The sequence below is a fragment of the Micropterus dolomieu genome, linkage group LG23 (assembly GCF_021292245.1).
Source record: "Micropterus dolomieu isolate WLL.071019.BEF.003 ecotype Adirondacks linkage group LG23, ASM2129224v1, whole genome shotgun sequence".
NCBI lineage: Eukaryota > Metazoa > Chordata > Actinopteri > Centrarchiformes > Centrarchidae > Micropterus > Micropterus dolomieu.
In genome coordinates, this window is record NC_060172.1 from 32,887,372 (window position 1) to 32,908,636 (window position 21,265).

General features: G+C 40.5%; 1 protein-coding gene and 1 long non-coding RNA gene across 6 annotated transcripts in view; one reads left to right on the top strand and one right to left on the bottom strand.

Moving 5' to 3' along the window:
- Window positions 1-21,265, bottom strand: part of LOC123962742 (myb/SANT-like DNA-binding domain-containing protein 2) — a 57,934-nt gene that overhangs the window by 5,293 nt on the left and 31,376 nt on the right. The window contains exon 1 of one of the 5 annotated variants that reach the window (XM_046039020.1): window positions 613-1,115. The exons of the other annotated variants lie outside the window; for them this stretch is intronic. Coding sequence (XP_045894976.1) covers window positions 613-1,044 — 432 coding nt within the window. The 5' untranslated portion in view covers window positions 1,045-1,115. Of the gene's footprint in view, window positions 1-612; window positions 1,116-21,265 lie in introns of those variants that run through there. 5 annotated transcript variants of the gene reach the window in all.
- Window positions 360-3,022, top strand: LOC123962743. Its single transcript, XR_006823050.1, has 2 exons — window positions 360-1,165; window positions 2,785-3,022. It is a non-coding gene; the product is annotated as an uncharacterized LOC123962743 (long non-coding RNA).

The following is a 21,265-nucleotide window of genomic DNA, read 5'->3' on the forward strand; positions in this document are numbered from 1 at the left end:
TTACCTAATCTTTCTATTAAATACAGGAAGGTGACTGAGTTATGAAGTTTTAATTCAATGTTAATTTTACACTAATAGAGAACAAATTCTGGGTCCTGGAGCCAGCAACTTAATTGCAAATAACACAAATTTAAACAATAATTTGGTCATCACCTTAATGAACTAAATAAAAATATATTTTTTTCCACTGAGACCCTTTGTCATATTTATAACAATATCTGGATATTACTTAGCATGATGTGTGCTGAAAACACAACATGCACAGTAGTATAAGTAGGGCTACCTGAGTGTAGGTGGGATTAACGTTACTGCAGACCTGCTTGAGAAGTCAGGTGTGCCAACAGACAAAGCGACACCGGGGGCCTGCTTCATACATCGTGGGCTGTAGCTCACCTGTATCGGTGTGTTTTAGATGTGTCAGGTGAACAACAATGAGACTGGATCTATTTTTGTCCTACGTGTGCCACAACCCGCACTGAACCCCCATCAGCTGCAAGACAGCCACTGTTAGCAGCTCCGGCTCAGTCTCAAGGCTACGGGTAACGTTAGAGGTCCTGGTGATGGAGGATGGACATGTTACAGCCATTATTGTGTCCTCATAACCTCATTTACCTTCATCCTTTCCCTGCACTGGGACGGGGTCCTCTCATATCCGAGCTCCGACAAGGCTCTGGACACCCGCTCGTACATGGCAGGACCGGGGGCCTTACCGGAGAACACGGTGCCCGCGACCTCCAGCTGCTGCATCCTCGCCTCCGTCAGCCTCTCGTTGCCCCACACCGCGATGAGGGCGTTCGTCTCGGATGGGGTCCACGACATCCCTCGGCAAGCCGTGAAGCTGTTGGAGGAGGATGAGGCCGCCGTGCGGCCCGCGGTCCCTGAGCCCACGTTCAAAGGCGAGAAGCGGTTAGGTGTCGAGGGATTGGAGTGATATTGATTACTGTCACTCAAATCCTCAGACTCAGGTGATGGCAACTCGGTTTTCGGTATCTTTAACGGCGTCGATATCTCTGGAGAATGCTCCGCGTTACTGGACGCCGCCATGTTGCCTCTGTTGCTAAGGGGAGGGGGAGGGAAGGTGACGTTCGGGGCTTGACGGTGGCAGGGAGAAAAATACGGCGTGGACACTAGAGTTTCCAAGGTGGATCCGGGAATTTGCTTTCAGGTAAACAAGTTTATAGCATAGACTGTAGGTTTATAGTTAGTTATTTTTGCGCCCGGAGAGACAGACTCTCGGAGAATGAGCCCAAGGGACAGTCACTGCTTTTGCCTCCAATGGCTCTGCAGAGCAGTCCAGGGCGGCAGACAGCCATGCAGCATGGGAGGATGGATCATTTATGGATTTAATAGACCATTTAATGTAGTAATAATGTTGGGTTTACCTAATTTATAGATTTTAATATGCTGTGAAAAAGGCCTCTTTAGATTAGGAAAAACACAGGTGTTACCTGTGGTGGGAAGTAAACTAGGTAAATTTACTCAAGTAACATGTTACTGTTCTCAAGTGCACTTTTTAGGTAAGGTCGGCCTACAGTTTGTAGCCCACTTTACTTAAATATTTCAGTGTATGCTACTTTGTACTTCTGCTCCTCTACATTTTAGAGAGAATGTTTTACTCTCCTTCATTTGTTATAAAACATGAGTAGTCAAAATCGATGTTTTATTGTTTTTACTGGATAGACTATATGTCATCAATACACCAGCATCTGGCCCAACAATGATAAAAATGGAGTTTATTTCCTAGAAAACAGTGTTTGAACCCCACCCCACCACTATCCTCAACCTGAAGGAGAAACCAGTATAAATCACTGTTTGTATTTAATGTTATAATAGGATATAGACTACTAATAGAGCTTACCACTATAGGCTACAATACAGATTCCATCCATCCATTGTCAACCGCTTATCCTGCGTACAGGGTCACGGGGGGGCTGGAGCCAATCCCAGCTGACATATCGGGCGCAAGGCGGGGTACACCCTGGACAGGTCGACAGTCCATTGCAGGGCCACACATAGACAAACAACCACTCACACTCACACCTAAGGACAATTTAGGGTAACCAATCAACCTAGCAATCATCCTGGATGGTGGGAGGAAGCCGGAGCACCCCACGCAGACACGGGGAGAACATGCAAACTCCACACAGAAAGGCCAGGGCAACCGGGGTTTGAACCCACATCCTTGCTGTGAGGCAACAGTGCTAACCACCGCACCACCGTGCCGCCCTCAATATAGATTCCAGTTGGACAAAACAGCCGTTAAATTTTTGTGGGTTATTGTCATTCATTAAATTATTGTGGAGGAAAAATGCTCGACATGGTAGTTAGTCTCTGATCTGCCAATGCTAAGTACTAACATTCATGCAGAACAACGAGTTCGACATTTCAAAAGTTAATGTGGTGGGGACATAAGAGCTCAGATGACACACTTGGGTCACGAGAACAAGATGAAAAGATATTTTAACAGTATTTTGAATAAATATTCAATGCTGAAATATAGTCTATCAATGGGGGGTCTGGCGGTCCTCCCCCAGATGACTTTGACTATTAAACATTTAATTTCTATACCAATTTATGGTGGATATGTTTTTATTTATATGAAGGGAAACAAAATTAAGCTGGCAGGTGACAATTCAAAATATAAAAATATAATGGAATATAATGTAGTAATCAGCAGCTTATTATTTTAGCTTAAGTTACTTTTTTGGACAATGTACATTTGTTTCTTCTATATTTCAACTGCATTGCGTGTTCTTGTTGTGTATTGTTTCATTTATTATTTAGGTGAGCGTCAGCGGCCAGAGAACATGATATGGAGAGGGCAGAGGAGAGTAACGACAGCTTGTGAGAAGTACTGGTACGCCAAAGAGTAAAATGTTGAGGTGCCGGTACTGCGTACCGGTGCGTACCAGCCCACTTCAAGCGCTGCTGGAAAGCGATTTTAAAATCTTGATGACTCATCCTGCACTCAGGGCGTGTAATTTAACATCCAATAAAAAGCTTTCTCAATTTTTTGACGCTACTGGAGCAGTGTTTCTGAGTGCCGGCCAGGGCTCACTGATGGTAAAACTGGATCATATTTGATGGAGAAAAATATTTTCTAGTTCTTTCTCTGATGTCCCCCGACTGCCCTGCCTCAACTATCTGTGATTTATGGAGTTTGCTGATGAACAGATAGCTTTACTTGTTGCTAAAGTAACAGCTAACTGCTGCTAATTAGTTAATAAGTTAGCTGTCTTAACTGACTGGACTGGGAGCTCGGGACACTGGGAGAGTGTTATGTTTAGACCTGTAATGTTACTCAAGCCTGGGAGGTTTTCAGGCCAGGGGTTTCAGTGTTTCCCGTGCAGATAGAGGTCCTATTAGCTGACTAGCCTCGGGGTACCAAGAGCCAAATCTGGCAAGAAAACCACCTCAGTACTGTATCCCCTGTTGTCAAACTTGCCTCTTTTGGGTTTGGAGGATGTGTTCGGTACTGGCTGCCGTGTTCACTCTGGACGGAGCTATTGGCTACTAATACTGCAAATGTCAATCAATATTTGCGACCCTCCCTAGCTTTGTTTTTAACAGGAAACAAATACATATACGGAAGCAAATAGCACTCCGCTTTCCTTTTCGTGGGACCTTTAAACTAACTAGTATTGTATCAATACTACACACTGACAAATTACAACATTAAGTAATTATATCCAGTAATACAATGTAGGCTATTATTCATATATAACACATGTTGATGCATGATAAATACATTGATTTTAGACATTTTGCTGTTAATACTTTTGTACTTTTACTCAAGAAACATTTTGAATGCAGTACTTTCACATGTAATGGAACGTTTAGACTAAGGTATTTCTACTTTTACTTAAGTAAAGGATCTGAATACTTCTTCCACCACTCAAATATTCAAGTAAGACATGCCAGTCACTCAGACAGTGTACTCTATAGTGAGCAGTTCATTGTCGCTTTTCTTCATCACTGACTGGTGGAAGGTCGCACAATGCTAATTTTCCTATCTATAAATTGAGAAGCACTGCACTGCTGGATTGGTAGCAGAAAGCATTCTAGATGCCATGGACACTACATATTACTACTTTTCTGTTTAATGGTTGGATTTTTTTCAGGCACTAGTGCCTAAATGTAATATAATGGTTTGCTAAATGATTTATTAGATACACATAGATATACTATACTTTATTGTCAACATGGGACAATCTTTTGTTTGAAAGATGCCAGTTGATAAAATTATTATTAGAGTAGACTGTTTTTGGGGTGTGTGTGTTTGTGTCTTCATGACCAGCTATACTGAGACTCAAAGGAAGTCCTTGTTCAGATGTCAAACATGAAGCATATCAAAATCTAATTTAATCATATCACAGCACATAAGAATTAATCCACAAAGTCTAAACACAGATTTCCTCTGTGTTGTCCAACAATCATCACCTGTGAATGAGACCTTTTATTGGATTTTTAGTGTCTAATTGGTCATTTGATGTCATTGTTTACTTCATCTTTTCCATGACAATGTTTGACTTGGCATCCCTCAGGGACTGCAAGTCTGCTCTGCCATCTGTCCAGTGTTTGGCTGTGTGTGTGTGCGTGTGTGTGTGTGTGTGTGTGTGTGTGTGTTTGTGGTCATTGGGGCCCTGACCTGGCCAAAGGAACAGTAAGACATTTTTTGTATGAGGTCTATACACTAGCTGTCCAATAAAGGTCAAAGGCAGGAAACACTGACAACAGTCTAACCTTTACATGTCAAAACCGCAGCTGTCAATGAGTTGTCATGTCTGCTGTCAGGAGGAGATGAAATGTGCAGGAAATACCTTGTAACATTTTCTATCTGATTGCATTTGGACTGGATGAACTTTCTGGAAGTGAAGTTTGTCGTTTTGTAAACAAATCACCCTAAAAGACCAAGACCAAAAATGAGTGTATCTACTAACAAGGATCGTGCCTGTTTCCAAAGCCTGATATATCTTATCCCTCTGTACCAGAAAACATCAAAAAAACTATTAAAAATACAACAAACGCCTTGGTTGCACTGCATTGTATTGTATGTCAAGTCAAGCCATACTATTCAGTGGAAACACTGTAAATGAGCCACACTGCACTGGGTGGCATGTTCCTTCATTACTGTGAACACACACACTGCAGTATATTTTCAGTCAATGCCATAAAAGCTGTCCTGCTGCTGTGAATACTCGCTATTGCACCAAATGTGGATTCATCTGCACCTGAAAATAGTCCCCTAAATGTGCTAAAAACTGCAATGACCAGCTGTTTTATGAAATGTACAACATTTGCAGGTTGGCTTTATGGATGGAAATGTTGGTCTGTGTGTTGGTCTGTCCACCACTTTGGTTTACTGTTGGGTGGGTTGTCAAGGAATTTAGACATTCACGATCCCCAGAGGATGAATCCTGCTGACTGTATACTCTCTCTACCATGAGCTGAGGCAGACAGGCAGTTCATTCAAACACCAGATAATCCTACCCAGATGCAAAACAGAGCACTTCAGACACTCATTTGTGCCTACTGACATCAGACTGTACAACAGCAGTGGAGAACGCAGACTGTGCCATCACTTTCATCCTCCAGCTTTGCTTACTTTAACAACTAGGCTATTGGATGAACTGGGAGGACATTTTGAATGGACATTCATGCTGCCCAGAGGATGAATTCTTCTGACTTTGATCACAAGCTTTCCTGTAGCACCACAGGCTGGTAATAGTTGTCACTTATTCAATTGAACCGCCTTCCATCTACTACATGGATTGGCACAACATGTGGTATGGACATTCATCATTCACAGAGGATAAATCCTTATGAATGAAGTGACTTCTAACTTTTCCTCTTGAGGTTAATATTTTTTGTTCAGAGTGATGACCTGAGTATGCTAACATAGTAAACTAAGATGGTGAACTTCAGTTACTTACTTACTTTTTAAACTTCAGCAGGTCTGCAAGTCATTGTGAGCATGTTAGCATACTGATGTTAGCATTCAGCCCAAAACACAACCTGCACAATTAGAGCTGCTGTTGTGGCTATTAAGTGAAAGTCTATATTCATGGCTGCAGATATAGATGTAACCGGCTGCCCCCGAGAACTGCACTGTCCTGACTCGAGTCAGCGACCTTGGGTACGGGAGGCGGACATGCTGACGAGGATGCTAAAATCCATGGGCACTAGCGTTGGTCGCCAGTGTGTCTCTTAAGGTGTCTAGGAGTGAGGTTTACTCACTGCACAGCCTCACTGGCTTCCGTTACGAGACATAATGTGTCTTTCTCTAAATACTGTACACACACTGAAGAAATTTATAAACGCAACACTTTTGCTTTTGCCCCCATTCATCATGAGCTGAACTCAAAGATCGACTTTCTGTATGTACACAAAAGGCCTATTTCTCTCAAATATTGTTCACAAATCTGTGTTAGTGAGCACTTCTCCTTTGCCGAGATAATCCATCCACCTCACAGGTGTGGCATATCAAGATACTGATCAGACAGCATGGGGATTGCACAGGTGTGCCTTAGACTGGCCACAATAAAAGGCCACTTGAAAATGTGCAGTTTCACTATATTGGGGGGATCTGGGGGGGTCCGGAAACCAGTCAGTATCTGGTGTGACCACCATTTGCCTCACACAGTGCAACACATCTCCTTCGCATAGAGTTGCTCAGGTTGTTGATGGCCTGTGGAATGTTGGTCCACTCTTCAATGGCTGTGCAAAGTTGCAGTCAGGTTGAGACCCCGATGAGGACGACGAGCATGCAGATGAGCTTCCCTAAGGACAGTTCCTGACAGTTTGTGCATAAATTATTTGGTTATGCAAACCGATTGTTGCAGCGGCTGTCCGGTTGGCTGGTCTCAGACGATCTTGGAGGTGAAGATGCTGGATGTGGAGGTCCTGCCTGGGCTGGTGTGGTTACACCCGGTCTGCAGTTGTGAGGCCAGTTGGACGTACTGCCAAATTCTCTGAAACACCTTTGGAGACGGCCTTGTGGTAGAGAAATGAACATTCAATTCACGGGCAACAGCTCTGGTGGACATTCCTGCAGTCAGCATACCAACTGCACGCTCCCTCAAAACTTGCGACATCTGTGGCATTGTGCTGTGTGATGGAACTGCACATTTTCGAGTGTCCTTTTATTATGGCCAACCTACGGCACACCTGTGCAATCCCCATGCTGTCTGATCAGCATCTTGTTCAGACAGCACATCTGTGAGGTGGATGGATTATCTCTGCAAAGGAGAAGTGCTCACTAACACATATTCTGACAGATTTGTGAACAATATTTGACAGAAATAGGCCTTTTATGTACATAGAGAAAGTCTTAGATCAGCTCATGATGAATAGGGACAAAAACAAAAGTGTTTATAATTTTGTTCATTGTACTTTGTCTTAACTTACAAATAAGCAAGGCATTGTGTATCATGAAAAATATATATTAAAAATGTTTTTAAACATTTTTAAAATAAGTTTTTTAAATTAATAATTAATTTCATCCAAATTCTTGGTGCATCACCTCTTGCTCAAAGTCTATATTAGCTGAGATGTTAGAAAACTGTGCCTTGCCCACTTTTTTCCACTGACAGATTCAAAATCCATAAGGTCAAGTCTTCTGTGGCCTCATTTGTGTTTTAATATTCCTGAAAGCACATCTGAACAAAATAGTGAGGATCTGTGTTAATCTATGTACCATCAAGAGACGGCCATTATGTTCTAGGGACATGTACAGACATAACTTAAAGTTAATGAGATGGGACTTTATTTGCACATGTTCAGGACACTGGCGTCACCTTTCAGTACCAGCAGCTTTGCTGACGCCTCATGAATTTCAAGTTTGAGAATACCTTCTTTTGTAATTAGAGAATGGCTGGGATCATAATCCTGGGTTTATCGTCGTCAGAGGGATGATTTGCTTTTTCATACTGTAATTGATTGCTAAAAGAGTGGATTTGATAGAGATGGAGGTGTGAGTACCACATAGTTGTGTTTTGCTGAATGCTCATTTTCTATTGGTGAAGTGTATACTTAATAGTGTTTGTGTTGCTTAATTTCTTATGGGAAGGATGTTTTTGATTGTCCATATAGATATGATTGGCTTGCAGATAACTTTTTCATAGGTTGGAATCTAGGCTTCTGTGAAAGGAGGTCTAAAAATCAACCTTTGCATTGCTGAAGGCTACATGATTAATTTTCACCTTTAGTCAGTTGATTTATTTTGTCTCGATGCTCATCTTTGATTGGGCCACATCTGTTACCCATGAGCCTCAATATTAATGACATTGCCAGTTATGCCCTCAAGTGTTTTCAATGAGCCGTATCTGAGTGCAGTAGCTCTAAACTCATTACTTTACATGTGAAGTGACACGATGATTACAAAGGTGAAGTGCGGCCTGTCCGCTTAAGTATTCCCCCATCAGATGATCAGGTAAGCACCTACAGGCCTTTTTTTGTTACGTTCAAGGTGTTAAAGGTTCAGTGTGTAAGTTTTAGTGATATCTAGTGGTGAGGGTTGTGAATTGAACCCCCCTCCCTTATCCAAGCAAGGTGTATAGCTTGTATAGATGTCATCTATGAGATAGCAGAGAATTGCCAGTCAAGAATTGAAGTTTCTTTAGATAGATATATTAAGAAATTATATTTACTTAATTATTCAATAAAACCATGTTTCTTTGAATATTGTTGTAAATGAAGTGCTACAGGATGTCTCATACTCATATTATTTTACATCTTGGGAGGGTTGGCTCATCTGAACATACCAAAGTAAATGAAGAACATCCCAAAAACTATCACATCTAGTGCATCAAGTATGACCGCTGACAGATAACAGGACAATGTAAGCCTCACTGTTTCTGCACCATAGTCCATTATAAACCACATAATACCTGAAGTTTACAAAGGCATTGACTGGTGAGGATCAAGGCTTTTTCTGCAAATCTTACCAAAACATCTTTTTAACTTTTTAAAATACAACAGAAACACAAAGTAGTACCGACAGCCATAATTTCAGCTTGTGGTAAAATGGTGCAATGTTTTTAATGGGCATTTAGTATGTGAATATACAAATTACACATTTGTGTGCACGGTGGCTAATAAATATCCAAGAAACACTTTTTTTTAATGCAAATCGGAAAGTATTCATTATTAGTCACTTGATAGGTACACAGTCTTTTTACATATCGCCATTAGCAGTAAAAAGAAATACATGTTTTCCACCAGGGCAGTAAAATGTGAAGCTTAGCTGCTGATCTGAGCTTCCCTGCTGCATTACCAATAATCTTCATCATCTGTCTCAGGAAGGTAAGGGCACATTTCTGTCCAAGTAACAAAGCCATAACAGACGCTGGAGAAGTACTACAGGAAATTACAATCCAACTACATATTTTTTCTAACAGCGCAGTAAAAGTTTAGCTGTCTGATTTGAGCTTCCAGCTGTTAGCTACATTTTATTGTCAATTAGTGATCAGCTGATTGTCTCAGGAACATAATCAACAAAGCCAAATCAGAGCATTGGAGAGAGAGTGTAACTACATGAAATTAATCCAACTAGCCTACATATTTTACACCACAAGCCAAATCCAGCGCTGGAGAATAAACCAATCCAACTAACCTTGATTTTTCTACCAGGGCAGTAAAGGTTTAGCTGGCTGATGCTTCCATGCTCTAAGCTAACGTTACGGTTTTATTTACTGATAAGCTGATTGTCTTGCTAACGTAACCGGCGAAGCCAACCCACAGGCTGGAGAATAAGTAGGAGACATGAAATTAATGCAATGACATATTGACAGGGGAAACACCTCATCTCTCTCTCTCATTATAGCCAACTTCTAGCTAAAGCTATCAAACAGCTCTGACAAACATAAGTTAATTACCGGTCCATCAGACAACTTCAGCACCGCCTTGAAAACATCTGTCCCACATTATCTGGGAATAATCTGGGAAAATCCACATCCGTGATTTCTGTCGTGGGCTGTTTGTATCTGTGTCTGACTTCACGATATAAAGGCTGTCGGTTCTCGTGCTAAATAACACGTGTATTCCTTCATTTGTCCAACTGTCACTTCTCTTCTTACTTCTAATAAACCAGAGGACTACTAAGAGACTGTTTAGTATTATTATTATTATTATTATTATTATTATACCCTCTTCTTCTTCTATGGACGCATTTAATGTAGAGACAGGCATCGACACTGCTGGAATTATACAAGAAGAAGAACGCCGTGATGACGAAACGCGCTCTGTAGTGCTGTTTGTCCGTCGTCGGCTATTGTAGAAACATGACTACAGATACGGCGACCTCCATAGAAGGGGGTGCCCGCGGTGTATGTAGATAGAAATGGCTCATTCTTAGGTAATAAAAACATAGCGGTTCATTATGTAAGGTCTTTATACACCACTGAAAACATAGTTATGGATATTATATTGCATTTCTGTCAATAGATCCTCAGAAATATTACACTGAACCTTTAAAACAACATCTGATACAGAAGCAAATTCTTATACATACTCAGTGTCTTTTTTGTAATGATTTCTAGACTGCAGCTGCCCAATGTGGCCCTTTTTAGTACTCAATGGGAATGTAATATTCATTTATTCGGGAATGGTTTAACACCTACACTAATCATATTCATTTCTCAGGTTTTCCTCTCAATCCTTTTGCATCTCAATGTGTCTCTGTAAGGATTCAGCTAAAACTGCACTTGGCAATGACTTGAAGCAACATTTTAGAAACTACATAGTTATTTTTTAATAAAGTGGATAGATTGCTTAGTTTGTAGATTTTACACTCAACTAAACTTTACAACATCATCTGTAAACTTTCTTGGCTTTGCAGTACAGTGTGTTCTTGTATCATCATATTAAAAGCCCATCCAACATCAAAATGGTGCTAAAAGCTCTAAAAACAAAACATTATGCAGTAAAATAATGTAATTGCTAATGCATATTCATATACATTCATATTTTTTTAGACCCACCCCCTTTGAACAGTCTTTGAAATGGAGCCATCAGTTTTAGACAAAGCTTTTCACATCCTGCATCAATTTTAGTGTCATCTCATCCCCATCATCTCAGTACTCGACTGGATCATTACCAGATAGGTGTGAAATGACCATTATGTGGGCTGCTTCCTTGATACTGATTGCAGTAGACATGTCATCTTAAGCACATCAGGCTGAAAACATCAGTCATGATGGAAGTCATGTCCAACCCCCCACCTCCATTTTTACCAGATGGGGAAATCACCCCAGGACTAAGTAAAGAAAGCAGTTGAAATAGTTGAATACTTTGTAATTTTGAACTTTGTTCTTCTGCTGTAATCTGTTACTGTACAGGGCTATCATAGAAGACTAAGAAAACCAGCAACAATAGGCCTTAATCCCTGTACCCTGGTGGCCTAGAGGTTTAACAAACTGAATCACAATATGAACGACTAGGCTGCTGCTCAAACTGATCTGGCAAAAGATAAAATAAAACCAGGCCTGGACCTTGCCTCAAACCAATCCTTTCCTGTTCTCTGTCTCCAGTTACACTTCAGTTAGACTTCACACATTTAACAGTTAAGCAATTTAAGGAAGTTGCGATACTTTGCTCACCTTGCTAGTGGTACCCAGAAATGGGGACTCGAGTTAGAGACTCAAGTGTGACTTAAGTCGCACACACAGTGACTTGAGACTCAACTTGAGACTCGTCCTCAAAAGACTTCAGACTCGACTCGGACTCGGGGTTCAGGACTTGTGAACAATGTTTATTTTTTAGGAAACGTCTGATGAGCTTGCCGTTATTCCCTCCCTCTGTTACCTATAACTTGCGTACATAACACGTAGCATCTGCTGCGTGCACGGCAACACGTGAGAGAGGACAACAAACACCGCAACTGCTGCGCCATTCATTCACTCTGGCTTTAAAACTTCATACAACAAGACCCAAACAAAGAAGCGCTGAATGCAAAATAGGTTAGTAACCTGAGGTTAGTAAACACGACCAGCTCAGCACTGGCCAGCTACCGTTAGCTTGCTTCTTGCTTCAGCTACGACCTACGAGAGGTTAACTCCGACTGTTGTTTTTTATGAAAAGATGAATGAGCGTTTGTTTACTTGCCAAACTTGTGGTGGCCGATTAAGATAATCATTTACACCCCACTGGCTGCCATAGCGTTAATTATTACCGTTGGCTAGAAAGAGGTTACAAGTTTATTGTTGATCATGTAGCCTTACAGTTTTATTTAGTTATAATTTTACACTGGTTTGAGAGTGGGGGATGTGTTGACTTACAGTAGCCTAGTTTAAGCTGTCATTAATTGCATTGCACATTACATGGTTGTGCTCTGTAAATGAAAAACAGGTTACAGTATTCCTTATAGCTTTGCAGTTTTATAAGCAACCTGGATTGAACGCAGCAGGTGATACAACATTCGTAATAACCACGAGAGACTTGAGGCTTGACTTGGACTCTAGCTCGATAACTTGTGAGCATCTCTGGTGGTACCGCTGGAGCTAGCTAAAGAGGAATCCGAGGAAGAGGCAGATGTCCACCCTCACCATGTCAAGTTGTCCATCTCTCTTGAAAAAGTCAGCAAACATTTGATTTGTAGGAATTTGGTGGAAAGTGTAGCTCTTTCTCCTCCATGTTTATCTCTGATGTGACACAGACACAGACATGCCTTGGCCTTCAGTAGCCTAATTGGCCACTGACAGCAATGAGAGAGTGTGCTTGAGAAACAGTTGAGAGACGAGGGATCAGTCTAAATATAAAATAATTGTTCACCTTATCAGTTACATTTCTAACTAATAAAGGCATAGCAACTTTACTAATAAGTAAATAAATCAGATTGTACCAATGCAAAAATATTACAAACTAACATATTTTAATTGAGGCAATGCCGTTGCACCAAGGCAAATCAGTGTACCAAGCCTAATTTAAATACCACAGTAAGGCAGTAGACTGCTGCTGGAGTTTGGAGCGACTCCCTGTTGCAGTTTGATTGATAGTTACAACTTTTAGTGCCTGTTAGTGTTAATAATTGTTTTGCATATTGATATTAGCACTTTCATCATCTCCAGGTCATTTCTTATTTCTTTTACTCTCATGATAAAACATACAAACAAGTTGGTAGATCTCATGTTGTATAAATAATGCACATGCAGCATCAACACAGTAAGTAAAACACCTCTTGATTTCATAAGTTTTCAGCTTGAGGTAGCCTCGAGCTTCATATTTTAAGAAGATAATGAAGCGTAAATTGAACCTCTACTGGATACCTCCTACAACAGTGTGGCCTGAAACGTCTGCGACACTCAATACTTGAAAAACTCAAAGTATACCAAAGCAATATTCTTCAACACTACTTTGTTGCATTTCATTCACCTCTGTCCCCTCATTGCCTGTCAACTCTCTAATAAAGGCACAAAATACTTAAAAGAATGATTTAAATGATTAATCAATTATCAAAATTGTTACACAGTAATTTGTTGTTGATCCACTAAACAATTTCTATCTTCAGCACACGTGAAGTAAAAAGCAGGATACACAATGTAAGCATGTGTGATGTCTCTGATTACTTGCACATTACTCATTAGCACACAAAATGAGGTTCTGACCAGTTTGAGCCTCAATGCAAGTTCACCAAAATGAAAACACTTTTTTTTCCTTTGGTGTACTTACACATCACTGAAATATGTGACATCATAGAAGTCTCCAAAGTTCTATTGCTAAACCCTTGCAGCAAACACTGAATGAAGGCGTTCAGCACATCTCTGGAATTTTCCATAGGACCGTTACGTTGGATTCTCCCACATGTCCTCAAACAAAAGAACCCCCATGAGTCCCCCGTTGACTCTCCTGATGCTGAAATTCAAACGCCTATCTCATCCAAGCCACCCCAATCAGCATTTAGCTCTTTAACTTCCTGCAGCTGCTCCTTGCCCCCCCAGTGGATTCACCTACCCTGAGCTAACCTCCCCCGAGCGACAAGGGAGCCCAGGTGCCATCACTGAACGAGACGTCGGGTAATTTGGCTCGACACGGCCTAACACACTCAAGCTCCTTATATCAGAGGCAGTGAGGGACTCTGGACATTAAACACTGTCTCATTAGGTTTATTTGGACGAGACGGCAGAGCTAATGAGAGGTGGTGTAATGACCAAAAACATCTGATCTCCACCCGATCCAAACAAAACATTCAGGTAGGGCCCGGGGTCAGGGCCAAAGTCATGTCATGCCTCCCTGCCTCTAAAAGAAGGGTGGGGGCAAGTGAGGGAATCCAAGTTCAAACACTTAGGAGAAGAATGGGAGTGACGATGCTGCGTACTTGAGTGAAGAGCTGTTCTTTGTTGTCTTGATGCTTCAAAGCTCATCCAGCCATACTTTTTTGGTGGGTGTGAATTGGGTTTAAATGAATGGGGCATTCTCCTTGTTTGTAAACTACCACAAGAATTAATTTTAAGTTTGTGTTAATCAAAAAAGTACCAAATATAATCTCCTCCACCTCTTTCAAAATCTGCCTTCTGCATTCTGCAGATACTGCCTTGTTTGTCAAGACATTTTACATGATGGGGGTGGGGGGGAATGATATTCTAACCAGTGCAGCTGAAAGTTTTTTATGCCACCCAAAACGGTCGGCAGCTGGGTACCATTACCCAATTAAATCGAAATATCACAGACAGCTTTTTGAATTAGGGACATTTCTCAGCTCATTAACATCTCATGAATGTTAAGCCAAGAAGCAAATAATTGGTTGGTGATGATATAGTTTGCAATGTCATCACATATGGTATTCATAAATCACAATCTAAATGTGGTGCTTTTGTTTTAGTTGTTTGATTTTTATTGCAAGACAGCACATTGTGATATTTTATGCAGAGATAACATGGCAAACAGATGTACTTCATTTTAGAAAGAGCTTTGGTTATGCTCTCCAATCAGACACCGCCATTAGGTGTGCCTGCAGTCAGCAATATGAGAGGGACTGTGTTGGTTTGCAATTCCCCAAATGTCAGGCATCAGTGAAAAGACAAAGGGAAAGAGTTGACATAAATGAATGAAGGACTGCTAATGGTCATTGCTGTCTCTCGGTTGTTTCGGGAGGGGGGATGATTCATGAGGTGTTGGAGGTTGGAGAGATGGACTCGATGACAGATGATTGTTTCTCTTCATGTTGGAGAGAAGTCCTGAGATCCCCCCCACCACCACCACCATATCCTTGCTGGACCCCAGGTGTGGAGCAGCTGAACCATCTAGGCCTCTTGACCCACAGCCTGTCCACAGCTCAATACACCATTAGCCTCTGCAGCGGACCTGACCAGTGTGGCTACTTCACTGTCTACTGTCCCCTCTGATAGATACACTAATTGGTACCTACTACAAGGAAAGGTTTTACAATGGAGCAGTGTATTAGTTGTTCATGTATCAATGGGTAGGACTTTATTTCAGGGGTCTGTAATTTTCTGAATGATTTCCATGAAGTTTTGTGTAAAGAAATAATAATTTGGTACTAATTATAGTGCACATGCAGGTCAGTTGTATGGCAAGTGACATTTGCGGCCCTGTCTCCTAGAATTATGTTTATATACAACTAATTTGCAACAGTACATACATTTTGTGGGAAACAAAATGCTGACCGTATTACATTTAGCCGTGTATCACATTAGAAAAGGTTGATGGAATCAGCAAAATAAAATAAAAAATCCTTAATTTGCTCGCTTGAGCTGGTTTTTGCCTTTGTCAAAAAAGAGTAAATGCGCTAAATGGAAGATGGAAACACTTTTCCGAATAAGTTCTGACGTAGCGAACTTGTAACTCACGACTGATCAGCTGTTTCTGCTGTCAGCATCTTGCCTGATATTCCTATTATGTGCGGAGACATGGCCGGTAACAACTTGCCCGCTTGAAACGCATTGCTGCAGATCTCTCTCCATTTTTCTCAGATCCATGGTCCTCAGGTCCATGCAACTGGTTTTGTTTGTGGTTTTGAACCCATTTGTCTTGTTTATTACAGCTGTGTGTAACATCAACTACTGACGTAACTACGCTTGCTGTAGCCTGGTTTCTTCGCTCCAAACCAGCTGATGGAAATGCACCTAATTCACATGGTCCGTTGTTTTGTTTCTTTTTTGCAATATTTCAAAAGTCCACTTAAAATTTGCAAGACAATTGGATGGAAACGGCTAATGTCTGTTAACATAATGAGAAAATGTTGCTAATTACTTGGTAAGTCGTAAAAATGTTTAATGCTTAATGTTTGCTTACTGCTAAAATGTTGCCGTTAAAACATCTGAAACAGTTGGAACAATATTAGTCGTAGTTTAAGAGGCAGTGAAAATACAAATACATAAAAAAGTTGAAACAGCAGCTGTGGCATAACGGAAGTGCTAAAAGTAGTTGATTTTTTAGGCTACTTCCATGCTAATATTTTTTCATTTTAAAATCGAAAACAATCTCCAAACACAGAGCATTTCAGCATAATTTCAGAAATAGTCTCGGTCAGTACTAACACGCCGGAAAATGCCACATTTACATTCATTTACACTGGGCATGCACATGCCAGTGTAAACAGGTAGCAGATTATCTAATCTGTGATTTCTTAGGCTACGTTCAAACTGCAGTTCTGTATGCTCAGTTCCGATTTTTTTCCCAGATCCTATTTTTTGTTTGACAGTTCATATTTTTGCTTAAATGTGGCCCATATTAGACTCCAGTGTGAACTGTCCGCGGCCTGAAAGTGACCCGCATGCGCAGGAGAATAACACTGTCATACAGAAGTAAACAGAGCCACAAATGTTAGCTCCGGTTAGCTCATACTTGCTAACCCTCCCAATTTTCACGGGAGACTCACGTTTTTTATTGTCCTCTCACTGGTCACATTTCTCCCGAATTAAGACAAGTGTTCACAGCTATGTATTCTTTTCATTACGTTTTCTGGCGCTGTACAACGCAAATGCTGTTTAATTATGGCTTTTGTGAAGCGGCTTTGGACCACATATGAAAGTGGCCCAATTCCGAACTGTAAAAGATATTCACACTAAAAATACATAAAAAGATCAGATCTGAGTCTTTGGCCTGCAGTCTGAATGTAGCCTTAGTTGCATAAAATACTACCAACAAAGAACAGCAATGGTGAAAAGTAAGACCAGAGATTTCTTTGCTCTGAGTATAAGGCGGTCAACGGCGATATATTGTACTGGGAAAGACACAAGAAGGATGAAATCACAAAAGGTGTGTAGCCCTAGTTATAATGTTAGACAGCTAGGTGAGCAATGCCTGTAATTCATTATCTAGGTAGTCAAGGCTGATGTAATTTGTTTTCTTCTGGAAAAGTGTCACATGATAGAGGCGTGATGAATCAGGGAAGGAGACATCGTGACTGATAAAACCCTTACAGGAAGAGAATATGGGTGTCTGAGAGTCATCGTTTTCAGAAGTCTTCATTTCCACCTGTCCAGACTAAAACACAACCCTGGAGTTTTTAAACTAAACCAAGCTCAGCAGCGTTTCAGTTTTAGGGGGTTAAAAACACAGGAGTAGTGTGGATGCCATAAACTCAGCAAAAGTTATGTCTTTTAAAATGGAAACCTATTAGTGTGGATGAAGCTTCAGTTTAAGTGTAAGCACTGAGGACAGATGATAAAGCTGAACTAATAGAATAATAAAGTCTAACGGATGGTGACTGGTGAATAATGAATGACGTGAATGTACTTACTATTTTCCCTGTAATTTGTCTCAAATGACATACTGTAGTTCTTATGAAGAATCTTCCTAGGAAATTATCAGGGAATTATTGCTCATAAAATAAAGTGTTGCTGATTAATAATGTCAATGTTCATTTTTAATGTTACTGCAACTTTGCTGTGGTGTTAAGACAAAAGATTTGTGTGTTAAAATGTGATAAATTATTTGTCTTTTACACTGACGTAACACATTTTGCATTTAATTTGTTCATATCTGATATTTTGTTGCAAATAGTGTCTATTTTCTATAAGTATTTAAAGTTTACTGTGGCATTCGCTCAACAAGGTGAAGTTGTATTAGAGTAAATTAAACACAAGACCATTTGGATTGACAGACTACTTATATCTTAAATAAAGTCCAATATCAGCTTCATATTATTGGCATCCAATATATGGTCAAATCATTTAAACAGCCTTAGTACTTTTTGTGAGGTATCAAAATGACATAATGACACAAAATGTATATAATCATGAAACTAATGCCAGACAAAATTGGACCATTGGTTCTACGCTTGCAAAAAGGTCCAATGAGAAGCTGACATGGCCTTGAATGATTCTTAGTCCTCATATCTTATGCTTGCTGAATACATTACACAGATGAGCAAATGCTGTTATATACAATTCTAAATTAATATTCCCCACAAATCCCTCTAAGGACTATTTTCAGACACGGCACCAGGTAAAAGAAAGGTTCTGATGTTCATAGTAAAGCCCTCCTTAATGTGACTAAAATGAAACGGATAAGATATATCAGTTTTGACCTTCATGTCTCAAAGACCCCCTCCCTTCCCTGCCTGCACACTACTTGCCTGTCAGCACTTCTCAACTGATATAAACTCATATGAAGTGTGCACCTGGCGTGTAAAAAACACAGCACCACTCTTACTTACCACAGCTCCTGTCATCTGCACTTGTTCATGGTCTTGAGATGATTTATCTAGGAGGGAGGAATTACTACAATATGGTTGTTTTTGTTTGACAACACATTTGGATTATATAGTTTTCATATTATGGACAACAAGGTATGTTGTATCAGGGTGGATTTTGGTGTCATGACATGTCCCCGCAAGGTTAAAGGCAATTGGCCAAATGTCAGCAAACAGAGGAGTCCAGGCAGATGGTGAGCTGTGTTTCAGTTCCTCTGTTTCAAAAAAATTGATCCTGTCAAAACATCTAATGAGCTCAGATACTAAAGTTTATGCTTGAAACTGTGCAGCTGTGATAATAATGATAATAAGTGATAATAAGGAATTTCTGCTGAAGTGATTTAAGATTTGATCTCTAATTTTTTTAAAAACATAAAATGCAAGTTTCCAGAAATCAATTTAGATATAACACAAAAGGTCACCCTGACACAACAGACCCTACAAAAATGGTACGATACCCCCCCTGGCAGGATAGTGTTGAATCACAGTAAATAAAAAAAAAACAACCTTCATATAATTCCTCCCTCCTAGATAAATCATCTCATCTCATTTATATCACTTTATTTTTTGTTAAGATTTTAACATGTTGACCAAATAAACTTTGCAATACTTTAGAGGTTATAAACTGACGCCCCTAGACATATGTTACGCCTATAATCCATTTGTTAGATAAAAAGTCTGTGACATAGCAAGATTACCTGAAAGAAAAGGGTCACAGAATATCAAAACACAGCCGATGCTCCCCTGATAACTCCAGGAGAGCAGATATCCATATCCAATTTAAAAGAAACTAGAGATGACACAGACTCTGGAATAATGAAGCAGAAAAAGGTATGTGACCGTCAGTTCATATGAGTATGTGCATGCATCTGTGTGTGAGTGATGAGCGGCGTGTGTGTCAGTGGGGCGTCCCTGCTGTGAGCCTAATTAAAAGGCATTGGGTGCAGAGGGGGCTACTTTGGCACCCAACTGAGTCCCTTTATATCCCTGCTTCCCTCCCTCTCTATCCTCTGCCTTTGATTACCATGGAGCACTAATGCCCCTCAATCGCAGCCGCACATGTGACCCCTCTGTGGCTAAGAGGTAGAAAGGAAGATGACAGAGAGCATCTTTCTCCCGGCTTTATTGTGACAGCTGAGGGGTGGAAAGTCCTGTTTCACTCAAATGTTTTGTTAGGTTGAAGTGAAATGACTATTCTAACACAAACAAGGTAATTATAAGCTATTGTTATATGCATCAGTAGTGTTTCATTGGTAAGTCATGTGCCCGGCATGTTCATATTTTCCTTTCAGGCTGACACATTTAATTTCAAAACCCAGCCAGCTGTCTGATCATGGCTTATTCTCACCCAGTGAGGCCCCGTTTTTCTCCAAAAACTTATGGAGAAATTTGCCAATGACAACTTTTAATCAATGACAGAGTGGGACTTCTTATGTCTGTGTCATCTTGCACCCCAGTCAGAATGACACGTGAGGTAGAGCTGTTCACATGTCAGACTTTTTCTGATTGACCCAAAGACAGCTTATGACTCGGGGCTTTCCACTTACCTCGTTTGGTCCGGACTTTTCAGTTTGGTCCGAACCAAAAATACAGGTAACCTCGCCCGGACCACAGTCTGGACCAAACAGATGAAATTTGGTCCAACGTAAAGAGTCTCGGTCCGGATCAAACTGAACCATGGTTCGGTTCGGGTGTGAAAGCATTTTTTGGATGGTTCGAACTTTCAGACCATTTACAGGAAGTTTGGCATTTGCCGTATAAACCGGAAACAAACATATGCACAGGCAAATGCACTGAAATAAGGACACAATTGTCCTGTCGGTGACGTTATAATGTTTGCACATCAAGGATGTTTAATTGCGACTAGCCTTCAGCATAGTTGGTGCTTCAGGTAGTAATGCCATAATAATAACAATATAGGGGTGGCAAATATGCATATGTTCATTTTTATTAATTAATTCTTGTCAAAGATACCCGCTGAACTGTTTAATAAACCAATCAATGTCAAGTACAGGGAGACGCAGCCCACATAGATGATGACCACAGGACGCAGGTCTGTCATGTAAAGTCCTTTAGTGGGATCGCAGAATTGTGAAACCACACCAAAAATGACCGAATGTGTCAAAATGTATCAAAACATGATGTTTGGTTCGGACCTTGATGCGGACTTTCAGGTAGACGACCTTAGGGGCTGACTGAAACTGAACCCTACATGAATTTTACACATGAAAGTTTGTTTCCAGGTGTTGGGGAGTACTGCTGTGTAGTTCAGATGCTGTGGCTGTTGGGGCTGAAGACTACACGTTTGAAAATGATGTTGCATTGTATCTCCATTTTTAGATTCCATGTCTCCAAATGGTGTAAACATGACAGATGTACCCATGGTCAGTGTTTTCTATTTATTCTGGAAGGGTTAAACCAACTTTTCCAAACTTTTATTATTCCCAATTGTTTTCATAATATTAAATATGCATATTCAGATCATCTGTATTTCTAGATTACAGTGAATATTTAAAAATATATTTGTTGGTAATGTAAACTAGACTGTAGTCTTTTTTAACGTTATTTTTGTTTAGCTATTTCTTCTTTTCATTTTACGTTTGGCCCCACTAA